Source organism: Embiotoca jacksoni, unplaced genomic scaffold, assembly GCF_022577435.1.
Source record: "Embiotoca jacksoni isolate LCO1_2020_lvr unplaced genomic scaffold, fEmbJac1.0.p SCAF_4, whole genome shotgun sequence".
In the NCBI taxonomy this organism is placed as follows: domain Eukaryota; kingdom Metazoa; phylum Chordata; class Actinopteri; family Embiotocidae; genus Embiotoca; species Embiotoca jacksoni.
In genome coordinates, this window is record NW_027185392.1 from 9,172,647 (window position 1) to 9,199,223 (window position 26,577).

At 39.3% G+C, this 26,577-nt stretch overlaps 3 protein-coding genes across 3 annotated transcripts; 2 read left to right on the forward strand and 1 right to left on the reverse strand.

The window, feature by feature from the left end:
* The first annotated feature begins 5,933 nt into the window (after window positions 1-5,933).
* On the forward strand, window positions 5,934-11,859 carry ap1m2 (adaptor related protein complex 1 subunit mu 2). Its single transcript, XM_069167273.1, has 12 exons — window positions 5,934-6,123; window positions 7,651-7,807; window positions 7,990-8,057; window positions 8,253-8,383; window positions 8,487-8,634; window positions 9,248-9,374; window positions 9,501-9,643; window positions 9,925-9,996; window positions 10,505-10,663; window positions 10,781-10,906; window positions 11,271-11,346; window positions 11,465-11,859. The coding sequence occupies exons 1-12, from the start codon at window positions 6,082-6,084 to the stop codon at window positions 11,488-11,490; spliced, it is 1,275 nt and encodes a 424-aa protein (XP_069023374.1). The 5' UTR covers window positions 5,934-6,081; the 3' UTR covers window positions 11,491-11,859.
* Window positions 11,860-12,027: 168 nt separating this feature from the next.
* cdkn2d (cyclin-dependent kinase inhibitor 2D (p19, inhibits CDK4)) lies at window positions 12,028-17,427 on the forward strand. The gene is made up of 3 exons (XM_069167906.1): window positions 12,028-12,282; window positions 12,668-12,819; window positions 14,419-17,427. The coding sequence occupies exons 1-3, from the start codon at window positions 12,111-12,113 to the stop codon at window positions 14,770-14,772; spliced, it is 678 nt and encodes a 225-aa protein (XP_069024007.1). The 5' UTR covers window positions 12,028-12,110; the 3' UTR covers window positions 14,773-17,427.
* Window positions 17,428-21,889: 4,462 nt separating this feature from the next.
* On the reverse strand, window positions 21,890-25,976 carry LOC138209611 (volume-regulated anion channel subunit LRRC8E). Its single transcript, XM_069168299.1, has 2 exons — window positions 25,836-25,976; window positions 21,890-24,394 (listed from the first exon to the last, which is right to left on the reverse strand). Exons 1-2 carry the CDS (start codon window positions 25,974-25,976, stop codon window positions 22,106-22,108), a joined length of 2,430 nt encoding a protein of 809 aa, XP_069024400.1. The 3' UTR covers window positions 21,890-22,105.
* Window positions 25,977-26,577: the final 601 nt, after the last annotated feature.

Sequence of the window (26,577 nt, forward strand, 5' to 3'; positions counted from 1 at the left end):
TTCCCGTACGAGTCTCTGCTTCAGGGTAGGGTGTGTCACTTGGTCCAGTACATGGTGTCCCAGAGAAATGCTGAAGAAACTATTTTTGTTCCTCACAACATTTGTTTTTTTCAGTCATAACTCGGATAATTTATTTTGCATTCTGTTTTCCTGTTCCTGTGATGTTTTGTTTTTATTGTGGGATTAAGGACACTAAAGCATGATGTCCTCCTTCACAGCAGAATGCATTTTTGGTTGTGCCGTTCTTTTTTAAATAAAAGAAAAAAAATACTTAACTCTCTCGTTTTTGAGGCTCAATTTTTATAATTGTATAATGACTGATATAAACTGGGAATCTGAAAAAGACTCCATGTTACATACCAATTCTTAGCAGTCAGTATATAGACTAAAGACGTTGTATGTACTATTCCCCCAAATTGCAATGCAATGAACTCGGGAATCTGCGCACAGAAAGAAAATTGAACTAATCAATTTAGTGTAGTCTAATTTCCTATTAGTATTAACAATTACTCATTTTTATTTTTGGATAGTAATTGCAGCAGCTGCATCTCCAATATCTGCATTTACAGTAAAGATTGGTATAGAACTGCAAAACAAAGTCTCATCTGCCCAACTCTGATAATTAGATTACAGCAAACCTGAGATTTAAACGGAGCTCAGCACTAAATGTTTTTACAGGGCTCTCCACTGACAAAGCTAATTGTTTTAGAACTAAATACAATGGATGTCCATAAAATCTGTTTATCCTCAAGTTGCCTGGAAACGCTGCTCAAGTTGCCTGGAAACACTGCCATTATCCTCTGTCTACATCACAGCAAAAACTTGCACAGAGTGGAAGAGGGCTTAAACTGATCACAATCAAACTGTCATCCTTCCTCTCTGCCTTTTTCCAAAGAGCAGAATTGTTATCGTACGATTGGGAATTTTATATCCTTAAACCAACATAAACAAATGCTGTTAATCTCATTTGAATTCTGATTTCGCCTGTTGGTTTTGTTTTAACAGAAAGACACTCAGTTTTGGAGTGTTCACATTCACAATCCTCCAATCATTGCAAAGGGCAAATATTTGGTTTAATTAGAGCAACAATGAATGTGCACAATGTAATGTTTAGGTGTTTTTTAAGCAGTTCATTGGGAACCTCATTGGCTGTCCTAATTGTGTAGATCAAAGAAGAAACTAAGGTATGAGCTGGTGGGTTTTTATTCTTGTCAGTTTTCCTTATATTTCTGTTTTCATAATCCCTGAGGGAAATCTCATTTAAGATTAAAGAGAAATGTAGAATTCAGCATACAGGAGAGAGCTACCAGATCATATACTCAGGGTGAAAAAGCAGCACTCTCTGAGTACATGACCTGGCGCACCCATAAAAGCAAACAACCAGAAAACATCCTCTCACTAACCTAATAAATCTCCTATATAATTCATGTCTAATAATGGTTCTTCTCTCTCAAATGAAAGCCTCAGCTGTGCTCTGTCCGCTACAGTGAAGACAGCAGCTGTGGTGGTCACTGAGGAAGCAGTGGTGGAGCATCAACTCCAACTGAGAAGTGATTTATTATTAAGATACTGCCCTCCTCACAGAAAACGAAAACTTGTCGCGCTTTTAAGAATATCAAAATTTAGAAACCAGAAACATAGTGTCACTATGAAGTGTCATTGGGTCATGATAATAGTAAAAAAAAAAAAAAGTATTCAATGAGTGAGAGGTGAAACCTCTTCAAGAACATGAAACAAATCCGGTTGTGTGGAGATGCTGAGTGCTAGAGAGCAAGGATTTTTATACCAAGGGTCAAATTTTTGCAAAGTTTGCACCTCAAAGAACTACTTCAAACAAATTGGTGGACTGAGCTCCCATTAGTAACATCATAATGACCCTTATACTTATATATATATATAACGTACATCTGCCTGAATGAATGTTAGACCTTGACTCGTGAAAACAAAGGACAACTCAGACATAGAGATATGCTCATGCTGAGATATGCAAGCCCTCTTCAATAATCTGTGTGTGTTTGTGTGTGTGTGTGTGTGTGTGTGTGTGTATGTGTGTGTGTGTGTGTGTGTGTGTGTGTATCTGTGTGTGGTAACTGGGTTTGATGTCAGGGACAGCCTGTGTTCAGGGACAACGCTGCACTATCATCATCGTCATAGTTGGAGCTGTGGTATGTCGTCTGTCAGGATTCCACACCCAACAGTAACACATCTGATCATCTGATTTTGCACAATCACTTTTCTCCCAGCTTGTGTTTCAAAATGTAATAAATTGGTGGTTTCATCAATTAATAGACCGGATTGCATTGATACAGTCAAAGAGGTCGAAAACCTTGTTTTTCCATCACTATAGCAGCATCACTGTTGTCACATTGGTACTTATAACAAATTAGCTTGAACACCATTATACGTTAAATAACTAGACCCAAGAGGCGACAGACAGATACCGCGTGTCGTGGAGGCCCAGGTGACAAATGACACCTGTCCTCTTGCTATGTTGGCTGTCATCTGCATCCTCTCCTCACCTCACTATTTACATATGTGTATTCTCTTCCTATTGGCCAGGTGGCAACAAAAAGGGTGGAGCTGCATCTCACACCACTGACTCGTAAGCAAAGGGGAGTGTCTTCTAAAATTGACAGTGGGAGGGGAAGAACAGGGTAGGATGGAGGATGGAGGATAGATATTCCCCTGTCAGGTTACCGAATAGGGCACCAAATGTCCTGATGAGAAGCTAGCAACAATAGCGTGTTTGGCCTCTGCTTGACAACCGATTCCTGTTGTTCTGGGTTTTGTACCCTCGTGGTTGAAATGCACTTATTGTAAGTCGCTTTGGATAAAAGTGTCAGCTAAATGAAATGTAATGTAATGTAACCGGGTTGGTCTCTAGCTGCAGAAGGATGCAACTGTTTAGTTTAATCCACTGTAAACTAAGGAGGTTCTTTTGTAGTGGTGAAAGGTGGGAAAACAGTCATGAGCATCTCAGCTGGATATCCTGCATCAGTTCCAAAACTAGCTCTCACAGCCTTATCAAGTCACGTATCACAGAAGGTTTCACTGATATCTCTTTTACTCTGATCCATCACGCTGAGCTCAACTGTTCCTGATGCTGACTAAATCATTTCATGTTCACATAATGCTCACTATCCAGTTTTATGGTGTTTCCCATGACATCAAGAGTTTGTCTTACAATTCATTTAACACAAGATAAGATGCTAAGATGTTTTGAGAAACCCAGATAACCTCATCTTACCTCAATAAATGTCATCAACGCCAGTGAGGCGATAAGGTTTAAGTAAAATTAAAGTAGTTCACTTATTGGTATGCCACAGATCGTATGAATACTTAATTGATATTTCAATCTGGTGTTAGTTGTGCAGGTTAGTTATTTTTCTGACTGTTTTTGGTGCAACTGTAATGGTTATGTTGGGCACTTTTAGTAAAGAGATTTTGGGGGGTCATAACGATAATAATAAAGTACTTTAATTTGTCAGCAACTTAATTTGCATGTTTTTTCAATCCCCCCATTCCTTCTTGCATCTAAGATTCCTTAAACAACTACTCATGATTTTAAGTAAAGTTATAAGATGTCTCAGATCATCGAATACATTTAAGAATACTCAACATTAAGTAAAGGCTTTTAAATTGACATGAAGAAGTTAATTTAACAAATGAGAACAGACTGTTACATTATTGCATTGTATACTTTTTGTTTAAATATCAATGTGTTTCTTTTTTTAGAGTAATGTCAACCCTGCTAGACTTGAGGTTGAGGCCTCTTGGTTCACCTGCTTTTTAGGAATGAAAGTTGTTGTTGTTTTTTATCATTTTTTAAAATTGACAAATTTTGTCCATAAAATGCACAAAAAAAAAAAAAAAAAATACTCACCCAGGGTTACATCTACAAATTCCTTTTTTTGTTTCATATGACCATAATTTAAGACAGATAGATTTGACAAATTAAAGCAGGTACCAGAGATTGTTTGCCACTTGACTGAAGCAGTTACTTGATTATCCGATATGCCATCATATGGTCAATGCTTATATCTTGAGCTAAAATAAAGCTTCTAAAGGGATGAAGTATTAAAATAATCATTTGTATACACGGTTAGGATTTTGCAGTGGAAACCTCTGTTTAACTTTCCTGCAAGCCAAACGTTCAACTTCATTTGAACTGCAGACATAAAGAAACAAAGTCAAGATTTTGTTCTCCTTGTCTGAAAGGTTTTCATATGTTTGTGTTGGGCCTCTGCCACTATAGAACTGCAGCAGCTGTTTCTGTATTTCTTCTCCTCTCCTGTATAATCCAGCTCATGTGAACCACTGAGCAAGAGTCAGCCACATATAGGACATGTCGCTGAAGGACAAACAATTAGGTTTTCATGAAAGAAAAATGCTCTTCCTGTGGCCTCAGATTTATTCGGGCAGTGAGGCTGACATTTAAAACGCGAACATTTGTAGATGCTAACCTTGACTGAAACAACAAAATGCAGGCAAACTGGAATGATTGAGAATTTTCCTGGCCGTTAGTGTTGTATAAGGAACCTGAAATCATGCAGCACAGCAACTGTTTTGCAGAGGATCTGTGATGGTCTTCCTAAAGCTCATATCCTGTGTGAACAAAACATGGCTCAGGTGTGTCGATCTCATTTACAGCTTAGATATATAGTCATGTCTCATTAGATAAACAGAGCCCAGATAAGTGGTACCAAGCCTATATGGACTAAAGGAGTGGGATACTGGAAAAGACTGATCTCCATCTGGCGCTGGAGACACACATTCACACACCTCTGGCTATGTGTCATTGCCTTTCTCCGCACAGCTGATAAGAAGCAGAGGCCGAGATCTGGGGCATAATGCCACACAGAGGCTAAAAGGAGTTTATGGCTTATGAGGTTCCCCAGGCACATGAGCAGTAGATGTTTCTCTAATTCTGAAGCCAAAGGTTGCAGGTCACGTTGGCAGATCAAGGTAGTGCTGAATGAGACAAAACTTCTTATGGTAGGAGAACCACAGGTGTTAGTAATGACATTAGCAATGGCTTTGTTGTTGTCAAATTTGCCTGTAATATATATTTATATACTGTATAGACGACGACCCGCCCTCCAGACAACACTATAGGTACAGTACTCCCAAACTTCAGGGTGTGCATATTATTTAAAGGCAAACTTGATGAAGAAGCACACAAAGGTGTACAGCAATATAAATAGAAAGTAAAAGCACATGCTAGGCAACACAGATAAGGGCACACATTTCAACTAGAGCTAAAATGATTGTTAAATTGATCAATTAGTTGATCAACAGGAAATTAAGTATTTTGATCATCTATTAATCAATTCTCTGCTTTCAGCTTCTTAAATGTGACAAATTTCCTGTAATCCTTCATGATAATCTTTGGTTGTGGGCTGTTAGTAAGGACAAAATAAGACATTTTAATTTATACGTTGGCCTTAAGGAGAAAGGACAAAATTGTTCAACAATGTCTGACATTTTATAAACCAAACAACTGATCAATTGATCTAGAAAGTAATTAGCATATTGATTAATAGTTAAAATAATTGTTAGTTGCAGCCTTAGTTTAAATAAAACACCAGGAGACAAAGATACTGAACTTTTTGTCAGCTTTTCTGTTTACATAAATAATAGTAGCATAATTAACCAGAGTTGCTGTTAGAGTATTTATGGATAACTGTGATTAGATTTATTAGGCAGAATTTGTCCTTATAATTGCTGCTGTGGTTAAAGAAATGAAATACAACCGAAGAACCTGGAAAATACATTAGTCAACATGACATAGAGTTCAGCTTACCCTTCGTCCCTGCTCGGATTTGTGTGTTTGTGGCGCTCTCTAGCGGGCAGACCGAGCAGCGCATCCTCCTAACCTTCATCTACTCAGGTGAGCTGGTGAATGTTTCACCTGGGTGCGGTGACGTCACGGCAACTACAGGAAAAAGAGACGGCGGTCACTGGTGTTGTAAGGACTTTTTCCGATTTTGATGGCCAAGCTGCTCCGGTACCGGTGACGAGTCGAGTTGAACTTTGAGCTGAGTTTGTGTGCTTTTTAAAGTCGTGGCTGCAAACACAATAATGTCTGCCTCGGCTATATTTGTGTTGGATCTGAAAGGGAAGGTAAGATCATCATACACATTGATAACTGTTTATTCGGCTTTATAACTCGACTTATAAAACCCTACACTTGTTCCTGCTTTTAGCTGTTTGGGTTACGTTTTCGACTGTTAAATATTAAAAGCGTCGTTAAAAATTAATAAGGACCTTGCGACACTCATTCATTGGCCTTTTATTTATTTACTTCCGGATACATGGCTGTCAGTGGAAATACAGGCTGCAGTCTTCAATAACGCAAGTGAAGGTGGCCAGTGGAGTTGCAGCACCTGTAACCTTCATGCCATTTGTTTATTACAGGGCACAAACATCCCTTTCTTTCCAGACAGAACATGTAATCTGACCCAGAAGTCAGTGTTACTAAGGAACAGGAGTGGAAGTACACATGAAGTACAGAACAGATGCTATGTGTCTGATAAAAGGGTTTAACAGCAGCACATGATTACATTTGATCCAAGCAAACTTCTTGTTTGGTGACTTTACAGCGGGTTGTAACCATTAGATTGTTGTATTTTAGCAGGTTTGTCCTGTTTTGTCTTATCTGAGACATCTTATCTGTCCTCTGTAGTAGGCTACTTCAGGTAACAGTTCGTAAAGTTGGCTGGTCTGTAGACTCGCCCAGCCTTTACAAGTGGTGAGGATCTCTGTGGCACACAAGTGGTTAAAAGTGGCTTTGATTTCCTGCAAGTTTGAAATATTTTGGGCATCTTCCTAAAATAAAGTTCTGACCTTTTGAAAGAGTCACATCTCAGTTGGGTCTCATTTTCTTTATCCAATAATCTGACAGTTATTTTGTTGATTAATAAATTAGTTGTGGACAAGGTGCGTTTTGTCCTTCCAACAAACAAGAAGATATTTTGTTTATGATCACATAAGAGAAGCAGTAAGTCGTCTCAACTGAGAAGCTGGAAGCAGAGAATGTTTGATATTTTAGGTAATAATCCCTCAAATGTGGTTCATAAATACTTGTGACAAAGATGGAGGCAGGATATTTTGTAGTTTATTGTCCACATTGACCAAAAAACTACACACACACAAACATGTCTTTATGTATTAAGCTCTGTAAAAAAAAAAAAGTCAACATACAATAAAACTGATTTATATGTGCCAATATCTGACAATAATATCAGCTAGCTGATATATTGGTCAGGCTCTATTCAAGAGAGGAACACATCATAAAATATCATTTTTAAGAAAGAATACTAAAAAGGTTGTCTATATTTTTACTGACAGTTACAGTTAAATTAAACGTTTTCCAATTCTTGTTGTAATCACTAATATCCTCAGTTGTGTCCAACAGCAGGTTGCACGCCTTGATCATTAATTGTGGCAAAATGTTGTTATGTTTTTAGATGGTGTCTTAAATTTGCTTGTAATTTTGGAGGGAAACTGCAAAAGTTACCTTATTTTCATATTACATAGGCTCACCATCATTTGGTTATAATTAAATCTTAAAAGTTGTGCTGTTTTACAACATGTTAAGTTTACCATTTATTTGCCTGACAACCACGCGCTGTTGTTCTCCCTGCTCAGGTGCTGATCTGTCGGAACTACAAAGGCGATGTGAACATGGCAGAGATCGACCACTTCATGCCGTTACTCATGCAGCATGAGGAGGAAGGGCTCGTCTGTCCCGTGATGTCACATGGCAACGTCCACTTCTTGTGGATCAAACACAGCAACCTCTACCGTATCCTTCTTCTACAGACTATACAGTGACATCCTTTGCTGTGAAAGACTGATAATATTCGTTTGAAGAGAATCTTATAAGTTCGCCTTGAAATTGAAATGAATGGGAGAAATTTTGAACAGCAGGGATTGTAAATGTAATAATGTATGTGTAGAATACTCCTTGACTTGACCTCTGTACAGTTGTGGCCACCACAAACAAGAACTCAAATGCCTCCCTCGTATACTCATTTCTCTACAAACTAGTCGAGGTCAGTGACATATGCAATACGATTACACACGGTGGTGTTTTAAAAAAATTTTTTAAATCCTTGTTGTTAATATTTGTTGTCCATCGAGTTTCTGAGGGGAGGTGTATGTTTAAGATGGTGATAATCAAAGGAAGCGCTGTCAGTTCCTCAGAGTCTTGACAGGTAAGGATGACGTCTGTTGTGTGTATCATGCAGGTGTTCACTGAGTACTTCAAAGAGCTGGAGGAGGAGAGCATTCAGGATAATTTCGTGGTCGTCTATGAGCTGCTGGATGAGCTGATGGACTTTGGATTCCCTCAAACTACCGACAGCAAGATCCTGCAGGAGTGAGACTCCTCAAACTACACACAGATGCACATGTAGACATATAGGTATTGTAGATATACAAGCCTGGTGTTGCATCACAGCGGCTCATCTCATCTCTCGCAGGTACATTACTCAGAAAGGTGCCAAGCTCGAGGTGACAAAGACCAAAGTGCCGACCACCGTCACCAATGCGGTCTCCTGGCGGTCAGAGGGACTCAAATACAAAAAGAACGAGGTCTTCATTGATGTCATCGAGTCCATCAATGTGCTGGTAAGATGAAAAATGGAATAGTTCTCTACTTTAACAAATCAATGGTTAGTGTAGGTTCATCTTTAAAGATATATTTTTGTTGAGAATTATACATCTGTAGCAATCGCATCTGTTGTCATTTGTGTTGTTTGGCAAAATGCCCGAGGACATAATGTATATTTGAGATAGAAAACAGAGTATGTGGTTCAGTTGGGCAGTCACTACATTATAGAATTTATTTTAAAGTCTGTTATTAGGTAAATGTATATTGTACATGCTGAATGGGCCACAATCAACCAGGTAATGAAAGATTTTGTAAAATAAGTAACTTTACCAGTATGTAGCATTATTATATGACATTGTAACAATATATCCATTAGTTGCTTGTTATTTGTAGTAGTAGTAGTAGTAGTAGTTGTATTTGTAGCAGTAGTAGTAGTAGTAGTAGTAGTAGTAGCCTTTTCATCACATTTTGCATTACGTCAGCTTAAGTCAAGCAGTACTTTCTGTGACATCACATCCTATATTTTAAGGCTTTTTTTGGTACTTTATTTTGGTGTAACTGACTAAATTATTCAAATTACAATAATTTATTGGATTTGAAAAATGTAATCCACTCCTTCACACTCTTCAGGTGAATGCCAACGGCAGTGTGATGAGCAGCGACATCGTGGGCAGCATCAAGCTGAAGACCATGCTGTCTGGGATGCCTGAGCTGCGCCTGGGCCTCAATGACCGAGTTCTGTTCGCCCTCACTGGACGTATGTATGCAACCTCCGTCTCACCACGTCCATCTGTTATTTTGGTTTTATAGATAGCTGGATTACCAGGTGCTGCATGCTCTGATTCTATTGAAAGTACACGGACTGTGTTGTTTTATCGATCAGGTGATAAGGGGAAGACTGTGGTGATGGAAGATGTGAAGTTCCACCAGTGTGTCCGTCTCTCACGTTTTGAGAGCGATCGTACGATCTCCTTCGTTCCTCCTGACGGGGAGTCTGAACTCATGTCCTACCGCATCAACACTCACGTACTGTCCACTTCACTACCTTCTGTTTATACCTTATAGAAACACTTGTCACTTTTGACATATTTCATAGTACGATAGGCTATATTCAGTACATGATTTGGGACTTATGCAAATACACGTGTGCAAAAATGGTCAGGCTTCTAGTGCTATGCAAGTAAACACGTGAATGAAATTAACATGTAAACTAAATTGGATGCACATGTGAGTAAAGAACACATTGTTGCATTGATTTAATTGTAAAATCATTTGTATGATGAAACATTATCCTTTCTTTCTTACAGGTGAAACCTCTGATATGGATTGAATCAGTCATTGAGAAATTCTCTCACAGCAGAGTGGAAATCATGGTTAAGGTAATGTATGGAATTTGGGGTATTTTTAGTTACATATACAGTGAAATCACGTGCATTTTATCAATGTTTCAACTTTTAACTTTATTTGTGCCCAGAGAGCAGTTGGTTTTGCAGTAAGACTTACTTTAGATACAAGCTGAAAAGGCCTACATAAGGTGCATGAAACAGGCGTGGGGTTGTGAGGGTGTACTGAATTTTGCGGACTCTGGAGAACATTCATCCTCGGTAAATGCTTGAATATTTTGTGTCACTGGAGATGTATGCTTTGGAAACTGCCAAGTACCGTTAAAGCATGAAAAGCTTAAAACTTTTAGAAAAAAATATTTTTGTCACTGTTGATGGAACTACTGATCCGGAGTCTCATATCTTTGTTTTTTTGTTTACCTTGTTGAGACGATGATGCCCATGCACTGCTTTTACATGAACAGTTGAAGTCGTCCTTGACCCAATGAAGTTGGCTTTCAGCAAAGAAGATGCTTTTGCAGTGTATGTTGTTCTGTATTTGCAGGCGAAAGGACAGTTTAAAAAACAGTCTGTGGCAAACAATGTGGAGGTGAGGGTCCCTGTCCCCAGCGATGCCGACTCACCCAAGTTCAAAACCAGCACAGGCAATGCCAAATATGTGCCTGAGAAGAACATGGTGGTGTGGACCATCAAATCTTTCCCTGTAAGAAAGCCACACCATAAAAAGTGCACATAATTAATTAGGGGGTTTATGTGCGTCTGTCCATCTCTCTGTCCGTCTCCCTCATGCATTTGTCTTTGTGTGCGTCCATCTATGCAGGGAGGCAAAGAGTTTCTCATGAGAGCTCACTTTGGTTTGCCGAGCGTGGAGAACAATGAGATGGAGGGCAAACCTCCCATTACTGTCAAATTTGAAATCCCATACTTTACAGTCTCAGGAATACAGGTATGTGTGGGTACAGGTTTGTGTGTTTATTGTGATTTTCTCCATTTAATGTCAAATAACCCCAGAATACAGCCTGTGGTTGGATGAGTCAAGTCCCTGTGCAAGGAAAGCACGTTTATTCTGGAAGCCTGTCAGGGCGTGGTGTATCTTGTTTACGGTATATGATTTATTCATTATAGAGCTCTGTTACCTGAGAAGCTCACTTGGCCGTCCAAAGTTTACAGCCTGTGGATAGTCAAGTCAGGTCCTGTAAGAGCTGATGTATTTGCTGTGGGAATGTGGATTTAATTTTGATTTGATGATGCACATTTATGTTTCTTGCCTCAACAAGTTGTGTTGGTCTGTTACTCTTTTTTTCCACCAGGTGCGGTATATGAAGATCATAGAAAAAAGTGGTTACCAGGCTTTACCCTGGGTCCGCTACATTACACAGAGTGGAGGTACATTAGTGATTTTCTGTCTGACTTGGATTCTCAAATTGAGGTCACATATCCATGGATTCAAAAACGGAATTTAATTTTCATAATTTGCCTTGCATTTATTGTTTTTTTTACTTAGATTACCAGCTGAGGACTACTGTGTAAAAGCCAGAGGAGATACTTTACTGTATAGTGCTCACTTCCAGGACTTCCAGATGAGCATAAATGATTACTCGACTGAAAGAATGTCTTTAAAATTTCACCTGCTTTGTGTAATATTAATTGTTTTGTTTTATGGAATCTGTCTACAACTCGATTTTTATGTGTTTATTGTGAGACCACTGGAAATTATTTAAATGCTTAATCACATTATTGCCTTAAAACATTTTATCATCCCTAACCTTGGTGTTTTTCTTGTGCCTCTTTGTTTTATTCCTGAGTCAGCAACCATAAAAGGGGAGATTTTGCCATCATATTGTAGAAATGCATTGTGCAATCACAGTCGTTAAATTCCGCCTAAAATTAAAAACTTAAACCCGCCTTTTTTCCACACTTATCTCCGGATAAACACAACCAAAAGTCAGAATTTTTTTTGAATGAACTGCCTCGGTGACATCAACGTATACGGATCGCCCGCTTTCTTCGCCGCGTGCGCTGATTGGTCAACCGCTGCTGTTACCACAGTGATAGCGTAGTAACCGAGTTGTAACACCGCCTCTTTTACCATAAATGGAAGTGCGACACCCTCTGTGCGCTCTGTGATTGGTCGGCGTGTTTTCTCTCCAATGTTTGTAAATTCTGGGACTGTGGAGACATCGCTGTATAGATCTCACCGCGCAAATGTATTTTGTAATGTTGATAAACTCTTCTCGTTTGGATTTTATTTGAAAATCAGCGGTCTTAACAGGAGGTTGGAAAATCTCGGCGACGCTTTGGATCCTAACGAACCCGAACAAGGTACGTTTAAAAGCGCGACAGTTTTCTGTTTGGTGTCGGCTGCTAGCCTGGATGCTAACTGTTTGTAACATTCAGACGACGTGACTTATCGGTCTGTCGGCACAACGATGAAACGTGTTGAGCGTGTTTGTTGACCGTGTCCTTTTGTTTAAAAAAAAAAAAAAAAAAAAAAGGAAAAAAAAAAGAAAAAGCGACCTGGTGTAACCGTAAGTTCACAGTCAGGATAACATGGCGTCAGCGGGGAACTGCAGTGTTACGTTAGCCGGATGCTGTAGTAACGTCAGCTCGCTGTGGCCGACGATCATCTTCCTGCGTTTTGTCATGTCGCTCTCGTGAGCTGTTTTTGAGTTTAATCGTAACCAGCGGCTCGTTTCTCACCGAGCAGACTTGACTATAATGGTCCTGAGTCAGATGGATGCCGGCAAAGCTCTGACTGCGGCTGCAGCCAAAGGGGACAGCAGCGAGGTGCGGCGGATCCTGGAGGAATGCAGAGTGCATCCTGATACTCTGAATGAATTTGGCAGGACTGCGTTACAGGTGACGATCAATTACCATGTTCAGATGAATGCATGTTATATATTTACAGCTGCACAAAAAAAAAAATAGGCTAAAATTTAAATGAGAATATTTTACGGTTTCTTTAGTCCTTCATGACACAAAAAAACAACAACCACGGACTATATTTTGCTTGCGACTGTCGTTCAGGACTAAACGAGACATTTTAGGCTGTGGGCTTTGGGAATCACTGGTCACGATTTTTTTTCTTCACCATTTTCTAACATTTGTAGGACTCAGATTACTATATAGGCTCATGTTAATAATCTCGAGTTGTAGCCTTGCAATTAAGTGTCCAAATGTATGTTGTATTGGCCAGCAACCAGCAAAGTACAGTAACATTTGAAATATTTGATTTAACTTTCTGGAAATAGATAAAAGAAAGAATATGCACACTCATTTGCCTCTTTCTTACAGCCCCACAATATTACACAAAGCAGGTGAATAAGTCCCACCTTCAGGATAGTTATAATATTCTGTTGTTTTTTTTGTTTTTTTAAATTGATGGTCCTTTTGTCGTCTGGAGTGTTTTGTTTGTGGAGTGAGACTCTCCAGAGGCTCCACAATCCGATAGTTTGCAATGTGCGAAGTATTGCAATCAAATACATTGTGATATATTACCTTTTGTATAATTAAATGTTGATTCTTAGTCTTCATTTATCGCTACAATATTGCCAGTCAAAATATTGTGATACCGTGCTATATACATTTTTCCCAAAACCCAAATATTGATTTAATTAATAATTATTATCTACCAATTAACCTGTTTTTTTCAATACTTTTTTTTTTTTTTTTTTTTTTTATCTATAAAATGTCTAAATTACTGAGAAATGTCCCTCCACTTTTAGCTGTTTGGTTTTTTAAATGCCAGAAGGTGAAGCATGTTGACTAGTGTTTCCTAAAGTCTAAAATGTCTTGTTTAGTTCCCGACCAACAACCTGCGAATAATACTCAGTTTATTATCTTGGAGAACAAAATCAACCAGAGAATATTTACAATAAAAAAAAAAAGATGGTATCAGATTATGTTAGCAGTTTATCATTTAGAAAAAAGATTACAAATGATTAATTTATTATAAAAATCATTAGCTATTCATTTTCAATCAACTAACTAATCATTGGCCTAACTGTTGTGACTCTAATTGACTTAAATAAATGATTATCATAGTTGTTGTTTATTTAAAGTGGGTCGACTAATCGATTAACCATGAATCTTTTCAGCTTCACGAAGTAGAAACATCTCTCAGATTAATGCAACACAAAGGTGTAATTTAATGTAGGATTGTTCTATTAGGTTGCTTTAGTTTTACCCTGATGTACTTGCTACACTGACAGGTGTCTTTGTAGATTTTCCTCTTCCTACTTGTTTTATTGGTTCACTAACTTTAGATCTTTACTGTTTAATACTTCGACAGATTATATTTTACTTGTCCTCTAAGGGATTTGTAAAGTTAGTGGAGATGTTTGACATGAAACATTTTCTGTGGGTGTGTGAGTTCACAGGGTCACAAACTGCAATTTACACACAGATGCTGAATTTACAAAAGCTCTCTCTTCACCTCCCCTCTAATGTCTCTAACAGGTGATGATGATGGGGAACTCCAAGATCGCCAGTTTGTTGTTAGAGAAAGGAGCGGACCCAAATGTCCAGGACAGTCACGGCATAGCGCCTGTCCATGACGCAGCTCGAACAGGATTCCTCGACACCCTGCAGGTTCTGGTAGAGTACGGTGCCTCAGTAAACATCCCGGACCACAGCGGCACCCTGCCTATCCACATCGCCATCCGGGGAGGCCACAGGGACGTTGTGAAGTTCTTGGCGCCACGGTCCGACCTGAAGCACGCTAACATCAGCGGTCAGACAGCGATAGACGTGGCCCGAGCCTCGTGTGTGCCTGATATGATTGACTCGCTTTTTGCCCACATTCATAGTTAGGCAGAAGTTTGTGTTTTCTGGGCAACCCCAGTGCTTGAACTGAAAAAAAAAAAGATAAGTGGCAGTACTCGCCTGATTCACATTTTTTGCGTGTGTATCAGTTGGTATCAGAAAATCATTACAAATTACATTCTCAATTCCCACACTGAAAAACAAATATCGATCGAAGGATGTAAAGAAATAAGGATATTGATGATGTTCAGAACATACATTTCCAAAGCAATTACAAATAACAAGACCAGTTCTAACTATAGTATGTGACTTGGCCTTGTATGAAAGAAAAGATGGCTTTTAATTTGAAACGAGGGTTTTTCATTTGAAGATGATACAGGAAGTGTGTAGGAAACAGTGTAGACATTAAGCTTCAGTTATGTAATTGATTATTTGATGGGGCATACAGTAAATTAAGCAGGCACAAGACATGTTTGGGAGGACAAACAGCACTGTCGTTGATAATAAATATGATATTCACATACTTAAACTGAATTGTAGGTGATGCGAACATTACAACTGGCTCTTTGCTGCTATCCGCGCTGCTGACCATAGCTTGCAGCTCCCAGTCTGCATTTAGTACCATGTGTGTAGGTTTTGACTTTCAAAAGCTCTGCTGTGTCATTGTCTGACTCAAGCCGACGTTATTTTCAGGTTAATGTGAACCAATTTACACTAACCGCAGAGTAAAAATGAAGCCCGTGAGAAAGGTGCTAAATTAGATCAGCCAGAGAGAAGCACGCTCTTAACTCTTAACGCTGCTCTGATTGGTTGTTTCATTGTCAGTCATCTGGTCCCGAACGTAACAACCAATCACAGCCTTCCATTTCACTGGTCCTGTCTTGCACCAGTCAAAAACGAAGTGGTGAGAAAAGATTGAAAGATACACCAAACATAAAATGTGTAAAGGTGAGTACCGGCCCGTTTCGAGCACTGGGTAACCCTGACCTCACACTTTTGTGCTTCAAACCTGGTGACTTGAATTCATTGATGTGTAAAGGTTTAATTTTTGTGAATAGTGGCTCAGCATTAATATATGACACAGGACATATTGTCTTGGCAGCTTATTTTCAGTGGATTGGTGGCTATATACTGTAGACACCTCTTTTGCACAGTGCAATTTAGGCACCTTACACTTACCTATATATCTGTTTTCCCTATTAATTGGGAGTGCACATTTGTAGATAGTTTTTCCCCAGTGTTTTCTAATGATTGCATTATTTCTAATGTGTAAGATTTTAACAGTTGATACATTGTATGTTGTTGTTTTTTTACTTGTTTTGGTGCACCCTGATTGCTTTGCATAGTTGTGTTACTCTTAATTAGATGTACTTAGTCTATAAATTTTCTCTTATTTATTGTTGGAATAGGACTGAATATTCCCATGATTTTGTAAATAGCAACATTTATTGTGATTTGTTGAGATGTTATTTATGAATACTTTTAAAACAACAGTGAAATGATTCACTTTACTTTTTGAAGAAGAAAGCACAAAATAAAGTGTTGGACTTGAAGTTATGATTTCTTTTTCATTTTAAAGTAATTATATACTCTATATAGCTACTATGAGCTACTACTCCTGAATTATAGCTCATTGATGTCACTAAGGTTATCCCAGTATTGCTTTCTGCAAATGGGCATTTATTTATTTTTTTAACTCATCCTGGAAATTTTACAATTTATGTTTAAAAATAAATTGGCTTAATTTTTAGATTTAGACTTAGACTTGTACTTTATTAATCCCACCGTGCGGAAATTGAGTTATTACAGCAGCAAAGAAACAAGAAAAGATGCACACAATAAGATGAAATGTACAAATATGTTTACAGGAATTCAACTTCCTGCCAATGTGGTTACGGTTTTGAAATAGGAAAGTAAATCTTACAGTTGGCAATGTGATTGAAAACATGCACCGTTTTGACACCTTTATCCTATTAAAATTTAAATAATCAAGTGTTACTTTTTGCTCCTTACTGACATGTCATATATCTCCTAACCGGGATCATAAAGAAAATGTTTTGAAATTCACTTCTTGGGATGTTGAGTCTGGAGGAACTCTTGTCCTCAGTATCTGTATATTCATGGCTGTGGCCTCGACTGAAACATTGTTTTTGCATTTTAAAAACTACAACCTAGAAGGTTCTTTTATATTATATTTTTGTAAAGAGAACCAAACAAATAAGAATACCTTTACTGATACAGAAGTTCACTCATTTGATGCGTACTTGTTTTATTTGTATACTTGCTTTGTGTTAACTATGTTTTCATGCATCCTTAAGTGGCCAGCACTTCTCCGAGGTGATTCATCAAGGACGTTTGTAATAACTCCGCACTGGAATGCACAGCGCAGTGAAAACCCTCTCAAAGGTCACAAAGATAGCAGCACTGAAACTCAAAATGAATGAGGGCCCTGTTGTGTCGGGGCTGGTAGGTAACGGTGGCACAGTTGGCTGAGGTTTGTTCTCCAGGCTCTCGTACAATGGCTATTTTGTCTGCTTGTGGTGCTGGCCAAGTTCACTGGCTGAAAAATGAGATGCAGTTCACCTGCTTTGCTGCCAGTCCAGTGATATCACAGAGAGGTCACATACGATTGTTACTGTGTTGTTCATGTCGATTTTTCTCATAATATCAGCTCGTTGATATAAAGATATTTATTTCAACTTATGACACATTTTTTGAATTTATTTGACATTAACGTTACAAACTTCCATTTAACAGTTTTGAAGTACTTGTACGTGACTAGGGTATTTCTATTTTATACTTGAACTTAAAGCATATTTGTTGATAATACTCATCTACTTTTACTCAAGTATGATTTTGTATGTATAACTTCTGCTGAGTGGAGTATTTTTACATTAAAGTATTGCTACTTTTACTCAGTAACCATGGTCCAGCCATGATATTTGAATTTTGGGGACTGAAACACTATTTTGCTATAAGTGCCTCTCAAGTGAAAAAAGTAATTTACTGTACTTTCTCCACCCATATTTCCCAAAAAGCCTTGAGTTTTGAAACAGCAACCTTCCTGTCAGAAGTCTGCTTTTGTGCTGTCACTTCCTCATCTTGTGTAATAAAGACACAGCTATGATTATTATTTAAGTATATTTTCTCACCCTCGCAGCTGCATCCGTCATGAAACTGTGACAATGGAAAATACACCCTCAGACAGCTACGCACCCAGCCACTAGGTAGAGCTCAGTGACTTCACTGAACACAAAGGTGGGTGTGTTGCCGTATGTGCAAATACTTCCTGAATAAACACTGTTGCGGTTGGTTTGTTCTGCAGGTTGGGAGAGATATGCTAACAGAGACAAGTTTGCAAATGGCAAGAAAAAAATGGGAGTAGACCAGAAAAAACTGTGTCAGCCTCCTCCTTCCGTTACATCTTCATGGTCAGATTCTTAAACCCCTCCTCCAACAAGGTGCCTCCTAGCTCTCTTTTAGAGTAATACCAATTAGTTGATCAACACAAAATTGACTATTGGCAACTATTTAAATTTCTGTTAGTAGTTAAAAGTATTTTTTTTTCAGAAAATATAAAGGTTTGATTGTTTCCAGGCTATCAAATGTGTGAATTTGCTCTTTGGCTTTGGGACAAGATATTTGAAGACATTCCTTCGGGCTCTTTTTTACTGTGTTTACTACACCAAACAGTTTATCAATCAAAAATATCTGCACAAAAATCTTTTGTTATCAGTTATCAATTACTTGCAGCCCTAATCTCTTTCTATATTGATATGACAAGTTCAAAATGAATTCAAGAATCATTTTAAAATTTTTCTAAGATGTGACTTAAAGCAGTACTCATATTGCCTTATATGCACATTGAATGAGTTACTGGTCTTAGTCACTGTTCCCACATGGTCAGGGATCAGAAACACAGTATTCACAGCGAAAGAGTTTCTTTCAGTGTCTTTAGTGTGAAATCTTTTGTGTTCCCTCCAGACTGTTTAGTCTTGATAAGGCTTCGCTTCACAGTGAGTATGGACAAAAGGGATTACATTGACCAACTTTCAATATACTGTATGTACTGTAAGGACATGGTAGTCTTGCATTAAAAGAGACTGGAGTCTGAGCCTTTAAGCATAATAGAGTTGTCATTAATCTGTGTTAAAAAAAAATAAAGCTCCATCTCAACCAGTTGAAAAATACCATAAACGATCTCATGAGTCATGAACTTTGATATCAATAAACATGCTCTGTTGGGCTATATATTTGAATTTGTCTTCAACTCACTTCATCGAGCTGCATCGACTCGTTACAGCCTGCAGAAAGTGAAACATCACCTTTAAGAGACTGGAACACACATTGCTGGAATACACTTGATCAATTGATCTGATTTTCCAAAAGAAAATAAGGAATTTGTACAACCTGGTGTGGTGCCACTCCTCTAACTGAAGTTATCCCTTCTGACGACTATAAAGAAACCCCGTTGGCAACATGACATTTTAGTCTCAGCTGCAACGATGCAGTCAAATCTGTTTGGGTTAATACTAGTTACACAGTTCACTGCCGCCTTGTGTGAGAGATAAATAAATGACAAAATGATTAAGTATTCTCACGTTGGGCATTAGTACATTAGTACTGAATTCTTCACAAATTCATCTAGATTATCAAATATGAAAGAAAAAGAAAACACAAGGTTTTGTTTGAGGCGTGGGCAGGTCACAGTATGCTTGAGTATCAGTGAGGTGTGTCTGAAAACTGTCAGGATCCCGTTTTGGGGGCATACAAGTCTGGACATGACTGCACTACAGTTGAGGATGAATAGTGGAAGTCTGTTCTTATGTGTGTTGTGTGTTTTAGACAGCGACACTGTTGGATGAAGGGAGCCCAGGGAGAAAGAAAGAAAGAATGAAGAAAACAGGCATGTATTTGTTTGTAAAATAGACAGACACGATGAATTTGCAAGTAAAATGCATCCAGAGTTTTCAGCATTTACTGCCCTAACCTTAATGACGTTTAGCAAGGGCAACTTTCATTTTATATCTTTGTTTCAATTTGTTTCACTAATTTTATTTTCACTTATCAACTGCAATAAAATAAGTAAATATTTTAAGGTGATTTTGTGTCAAATTGTGATTCTTCCATATTCAATTGTATTCTTTCATGTTCAATTGTGCTCAAGAGTAAACAGAAAATAAAACAGAGACACAATATACAGTGGTGTGAAAAAGTGTTTGCCCCTTTCCTGATTTCCAATTTTTTTGCACATCTGTCACAGTTGAATGTTTCAGATCATCAAACAAATTTAAATATTAGTCAAAGATAACACAAGTAAACACAAAATGCAGTTTTTAAATGAAGGTTTTTATTATTAAGGGAGAAAAAAAATCCAAACCCACTTTGCCCTGTGTAAAAAAGTGTTTGCCCCCTCCTGTTAAAACATAACTTAACTGTGGTTTATCACACCTGAGTTCAATTTCTCTAGCCACACCCAGGCCTGATTAATGCCACACCTGTTCTCAATCAAGAAATCACTTAAATAGGACCTGCCTGACAAAGTGAAGTAGACCAAAAGATCCTCAAAAGCTAGACATCATGCCGAGATCCAAAGAAATTCAGGAACAAATGAGAAAGAAAGTAATTGAGATCTATCAGTCTGGAAAAGGTTATAAAGCCATTTCTAAAGCTTTGGGACTCCAGCGAACCACAGTGAGAGCCATTATCCACAAATGGAGAAAACATGGAACAGTGGTGAACCACGGTGTGTGTCCCATTACATCTGGCGTAAAAGTAACACCGCATTTCAGAAAAAGAATATCATACCAACAGTAAAATATGGTGGTGGTAGTGTGATGGTCTGGGGCTGTTTTGCTGCTTCAGGACCTGGAAGACTTGCTGTGATAAATGGAACCATGAATTCTACTGTCTACCAAAAAACTCCTGAAGGAGAATGTCCGGCCATCTGTTCGTGACCTCAAGCTGAAGCCAACTTGGGTTCTGCAGCAGCACAATTATCCAAAACACACCAGCAAGTCCACCTCTGAATGGCTGAAGAAAAACAAAATGAAGACTTTGGAGTGGCCTAGTCAAAGTCCTGACCTGAATCCTATTGAGATGCTGTGGCATGACCTTAAAAAGGCGGTTCGTGCTGGAAGACCCTCCAATGTGGCTGAATTACAACAACTCTGTAAAGATGAGTGGGCCAAAATTCCTCCACAGCGCTGTAAAAGATTCATTGCAAGTTATCGCAAACGCTTGATTGCAGTTGTTGCTGCTAAGGGTGGCCCAACCAGTTATTAGGTTTAGGGGGCAAACACTTTTTCACACGGGGCCATGTGGGTTTGGATTTTTTTTTTCTCCCTTAATAATTTAAAACCTTCATTTAAAAACTGCATTTTGTGTTTACTTGTGTTATCTTTGACTAATATTTAAATTTGTTTGATGATCTGAAACATTTAAGTGTGACAAACATGCAAAAAAAATAAGATATCAGGAAGGGGGCAAATACTTTTTCACACTATTATATGTTAATGAAGCTGCTGATTTGTTGAAGTATTGGAAGAAATATTGAGTTGTGTATCAGCAGTCACTACTGGGCTTGATAGTACTCATCCAAAAGGTATTTGAAAGACAGTTTTATCTTCTTTCTTGCGGTAAATGATTAATTATTGTATGCGGTTGCACTTTAATTATTATGTTGGCCTGCCCTATATCTGTTTCATTGCCCTGTGTTCATTCTTTTCTGAATATGTAAACAGATGAGCTACTGAAAGGCTTTCTCTCCCTCTTGAAAGGGAGCAACATGAGCCACCACACTGTGGGAAACACGTCTTCATGCTGCAAAACCTGTCCAACGGGATTCAGTGCAAAAATATCCAGTATCAAAACATGAGTCAGAGTGAAAAAGCTGATCCAAAACATTTGAAGGTCAAAGCTTGCTCGCTGTTTGATTTGTGTATAGAGCTGAGCCCCTGTGTCATCCACACATCATGGTGATTTGACCCTAAATTAGAATATCTCCTGTTAAATTTTAGATTACTGAGTGATCTACACCAGTAAAACCAACTAGATAAAAATCAGGTTTTGTAAAAAATAAATGTAGTAATGTATTTACAGGATAACTATAAACTTTGTAAAATATCAATTTAAAAAAGTTCTTATTTGTTAAATGTATATAAAACAAGTAAAAAAAATTGTCATTGACACAGTTTTTAACACATTTCATTATAACGACTTGTAAATAAGTTCTAAAAGGTTTTTGTGGTCAGTTGTAGTTTTCCTTTTTGTTCTGTTTAATATTAAATATTTCACGTTCTCTTTTCTGCAGCTTGTCAGAACATAATCGACCACCATGCTGAGAAAAGACAAGTCCGTGACAATGTTGCGCTCTACAAACTCATTGTTGAGCCAACTTGCTTCGTACGTCTGATGGCAGCAGATCCAGCAGATTGTCCTCTACAATCAACCCATTGTGACTCAGCAGGGGACAGTCCCCAATCTCCAGCGGTAGAGACTCCAGACGGTTTCCTTTAATATCCAGCCGTACCAGCTGGGCCAGGTTGGCCACTCTGGAGCTAAGATATGACAGGCAGTTGTTCCCAAGAACCAATGTCTTTAGCCTTTTACAGGAAAACAGCTCCTCTGGCAGGGTCTCCAAAGAGTTGAAAGCTGCAGAGAAGAACTGGAGGCCCTGCAGGATGCTCACTTCAGAAGGCAGAGAGGTGAGCTGATTGTGGGAGATGTCGAGGTGCCTGAGTTTGGTGCAGTAGAAGAGCCGCGAGGGAAGATTTCGCAGCCTGTTCCAGCTAATGTCCAGTGTCTCCAGAGTGTGCAGCTTACTGATATGATCGGGGATATAAGAGATTTTATTGTGCCACAGCCGCAGCGTCACTAAACGCTGGCAGTGCTGTAAGCTCAGAATCTCCTCCACAGTGGTGAGTTTGTTGTCCTTCAGGTCCAACTCCTGCAGATTGTTCAGGCTGAAGACAGCACTGGGGATGCGTTCCAACTCACAGCCCACTATGTCAAGTGAAACTAGGTTGGTTAACTTTTTCAGGCTGCTAAAAGCTTGGAGTTTGATCCCTTCGTTGTAGATGCACAACCGCTGCAGCTGCAACGCGACATCCCCAAGGCTGGGCGGGATCTTTGTGAGGTTGGAACGCAGAGTGATAACTCTCAAAGCTCTGAGCTCTCTAAAGGAATCCAGAGTGGCACTTTTGGACAACTCATTGGTTAAAGGACCATTGAGATGTAACTCCTCCAGGCCATGCAGGGTGTACATCCACACAGGGATCTCCTCCAAACTTTCAAAAGCTAGATGCAGAACCTTTAAATGTTCCTTGAGGTGGTTTAGGGCAGGCAGCTGGAGCTTTGCAAGGCAGTAGATCAGCGATAACTCCTGAAGAGATGCCAGCTTTGCCACACTAGGTGGGATGGTAACGTTGTTAACTTGCTCTAGTTTGAGTGACTCCACTTCAGGAATGTCAAAGACTGTGTCAGGAAGCCCTGGCAACATCAACAGGTGGAGCTCCAGCCGGTTACTGGAGTTCTTGGCAAGACGAGTGCGCAGCTTTTTGTCCGTCCACTCATAGTTGAGGTTAACCTGATGGAGGCGGCTCTCGCTGACTTCAGAAAGGAACACAGCAAACCTTTTAGAATAAAGAGCATCGTACTGGTCCACAAGGTGCAGGAGGAACGCAAAATCGTTCTTCATATCCGGTATATCGTTAATGCCTGTCTCCAGTCTGACCTGCTCAAAGGAGTACTCCTTCAGTGGTCGGTGGAAGAGCCAGTAGAGGGTGTAGATGCACAGAAGTCCATAAACTCCCACAAAGCAGATGTAGCAGTAGGCAAGCTTGGAGAAAAGATGGGCTTTGTTGTGGTTACAGCAATAGATATCAAAACCAGTCAGCTCAGGGGGAACGTAACAGCGCACAACTATCTCAATGTTTGGTACCAGCACTGCAGTGTAGATGATGATTAGAAGGAACTTGAAGACTTTCAGTGACGTTTGTAGCACATACATGACATACAAGATGTCGGCCTCCTCCACATGAGTCCGGAACTTCTTCACCTTTTCAAAAAGAGCTTTGGCCTGCTCTCCTTCCTTCTTATCCAACACAGAGGGGGCAGGCTGGGGCTCTGGGTTTTTCTTCTCTGGATTAGACTTAATAGAGGAGGATCGAAGAAGTCCTACAGTCTCCTCCTCATCAGCTTGCTTTTCTGCTGAATCCTTTAAAATGGTGTCCCTCCTCCAACTCACCAGCTTCTCCTCTCCTCTCTCCTCAGAAACCTCACTCAGGGCCCTCGTCGTCCAGGGCGAGTCAAAGCACTTCCCAAGAATGGTGACAAAGAGGTCTAGTTTAGAAGAAGTCCCTGGGAACTTGAACCAGAAGCTGCTTGCCACCATGAAGAGCATAGTGTGGATCACAACGAGGTATGGGAAGTACTTTGCATACCAGTGGACAAATCTCTCATAGCAGTAGTGGTTGACAAACACGTACTGGTGAATGTCCAAATTGTTCTTCCGGCCAAACACCTCCTGTATGATGGGGCTCGCGGGTCTGACCGGTGTGTGCTGCGACGTCTCGTTCTCCCTGTAGGTCCGGATGTGGCTGCAGTCGATTGCCTCTGGTGTTGGGCTGGTGAAGTGGCTGGGCAGACACGCAATCTTGTCCTGGGTGAGCTGTTTAAAATAGATGAAGGAGAGAATAAATGAGGTGGGAAGGAGGAAAAATAATCGAAAAGTGGGATGAAGCATTTTGCTAAAATCAACAACCAGTCTGTTATAACCTGCCTCTACCTGTCTAATGCTCAGCTTCAGTCTTCGCTCTCTCTGATTGTTGTCTGGAAACCCTGTTTACATCAAGGTTTGACCAATCAGCAACTAGCGGAGGTAGATGTGCGATGACGTTTAAGTAGTTACTACAATGGTGGCAGTGGCAGGGTTTTGGCAAATAAAATAGGGTATATGGTGGTCGATGCCGACTGGTTGAAGGCTGCTCCAATAGTTTCCAAATGAACCTGGGGGCTTCCCTCATTCAGATGTAAAAACTAGAAACAATCTTTAACAGAGCGTAGCCACATTCCTATATACACCTTCATGTGTTTTAATAACAATACAAGAGTGAAGGCAGGGAGTAATCTGACATATATGGTTAGTTGTTATGTAGTTACGTAGAATATCACCAGTCTTATCCTTTGATTATGAAATCGATTTTTCTGAAAACTTACAGTCACAATATACTGAAAACATTTTGCATTGCAATTTAAACACAGTTTAATACCTTTTACATGGCCATATGAAAGGAATTACTTTTTCATTCTTTCTAACTTGTGTTAGAAATGTTTAGAGCTATTGAACTGGCCAGCTGACACCCTGTAATGAGCTAATGCTAATTTTTTTTTTTCTCACAAATGCCAACTGCCTTGGTCTTTCATATTAAAATGACCTCATTCCAACCTTATTGCAGTGCAGTCCGTTTGATTTCTGTAAGCGACACTTCCTGATCCAGTTGAACTTGTACTGCCTGTAGGTGTAATGCCTCAGACAGCTAGCTCAGGGTCTAGTTTACTGGTCTTTTCACAGGTGTTTTCACTGTGCCGCTTCTCTGTTGTCTACGTGTGTCTTACTGAAGTTGAAGTGAGTAATAGATTGGACTGTGCATACTTCTTTTCTTGAAAAGAAAGCAACAACTGCCCTTACAAATATAGTGCAAACAAAAGACAGAAACAAGTAGTACAAGTTATTACATATGAATTCCTTAGCTTTTCTTCTGTGCTATTTTAACGTGACACATAAATGATAATCAGGGGGTGAGAGACACTTTAAGCAGCATGTTAGTGATCTGAATGTGCAGTAAGTGGGTCAGGAGAGTTAGTTCAGTTATAGTGTCTGTGTTTTTGCCTGACTTGGAGGTCAGATAATGAAGGAATTGCTGTAGCATTGAGAGAGAGAGAGAGGAGTGCGAGTGGGAACAAAGTTTTCCAGCAGGTTGTTCTGATTCACCACAATAGAGACAAATAGGTTATTAAGAATGATTACTTTGCTAAATTTGCTTCATTTCATAGCCTAACACATTTAAAAAACTTATGATCAAAAAGCAGCTGATCTGTAGACGCCTCACCTGCAAGGTGCACCCAAAGACTCCGATCATGAGCATAGCAATGCACAGGTACTCTGAGAAAACATCCCACCACGGTTTCAGGACCCGATACTTTGAGTTCTGCTCTGTGCCGAGGTTTCTGAATTCACCCACTGGGATCATCCTGGCTGCTGCTGCACGCTGATGAAAGAAAAGAGAGGCCTTGAACAGCGAGGCTGAAATAGACAGTGCAGTCTCAGGAGAACAGCTTGGCAAAGGTTTTAAAGTTATATGACACAAAAACACACATGATGTTGTCACATAGAGAAGCCTGCTCTGAGGGTAAATCTTTAGCTTTATTATATACAGTGTGGCTACAAGCTTTAGGTATTTATGGCTTAAATGAATGATTGAGCAGTCTGCCACCGTACTGGATTAAAAGTGGACAAACTAGTCTGGCAACACGCTCTTATTTGCTTAGAGAGTTGTGGGAAACTTTATTTTATTTTTACTTAGTCTTATAGGTAAGAAAAACAATCACACAGGAACGCTCAACTCTCCAGTAAAACTACTGTATGAAAATCAGAATTGATTACTTATTTAAATTGTTGAAAAGTGTTGTTGTGTTGTTAACAAACTTAACACAGGTAGGAAATCAACAGAGAACCTACTTTAGCAAACTTTAAGCCCAATTCTCATTATTCTTTTTTAACAGTGCCGTTTCTTTTTGATTAAAAGTGGCGTTTCAACATCTCATTATAAAAAGTATAGCCTACTGGAATTC

Coding starts and splice junctions, on each gene's coding strand:
- ap1m2 (XM_069167273.1), top strand. CDS start 6,082: ATGTCTGCCTCGGCTATATTTGTGTTGGATCTGAAAGGGAAG. Junction 6,124..7,650: donor TGTTGGATCTGAAAGGGAAG/GTAAGATCATCA, acceptor CTCCCTGCTCAG/GTGCTGATCTGTCGGAACTA. Junction 10,664..10,780: donor GGACCATCAAATCTTTCCCT/GTAAGAAAGCCA, acceptor CCATCTATGCAG/GGAGGCAAAGAGTTTCTCAT.
- cdkn2d (XM_069167906.1), top strand. CDS start 12,111: ATGTTTGTAAATTCTGGGACTGTGGAGACATCGCTGTATAGATCTCAC. Junction 12,283..12,667: donor TCCTAACGAACCCGAACAAG/GTACGTTTAAAA, acceptor CTCACCGAGCAG/ACTTGACTATAATGGTCCTG. Junction 12,820..14,418: donor TTGGCAGGACTGCGTTACAG/GTGACGATCAAT, acceptor TGTCTCTAACAG/GTGATGATGATGGGGAACTC.
- LOC138209611 (XM_069168299.1), bottom strand. CDS start 25,976: ATGATCCCAGTGGGTGAATTCAGAAACCTCGGCACAGAGCAGAACTCA. Junction 24,395..25,835: donor TCTTTGGGTGCACCTTGCAG/GTGAGGCGTCTA, acceptor TATTTTAAACAG/CTCACCCAGGACAAGATTGC.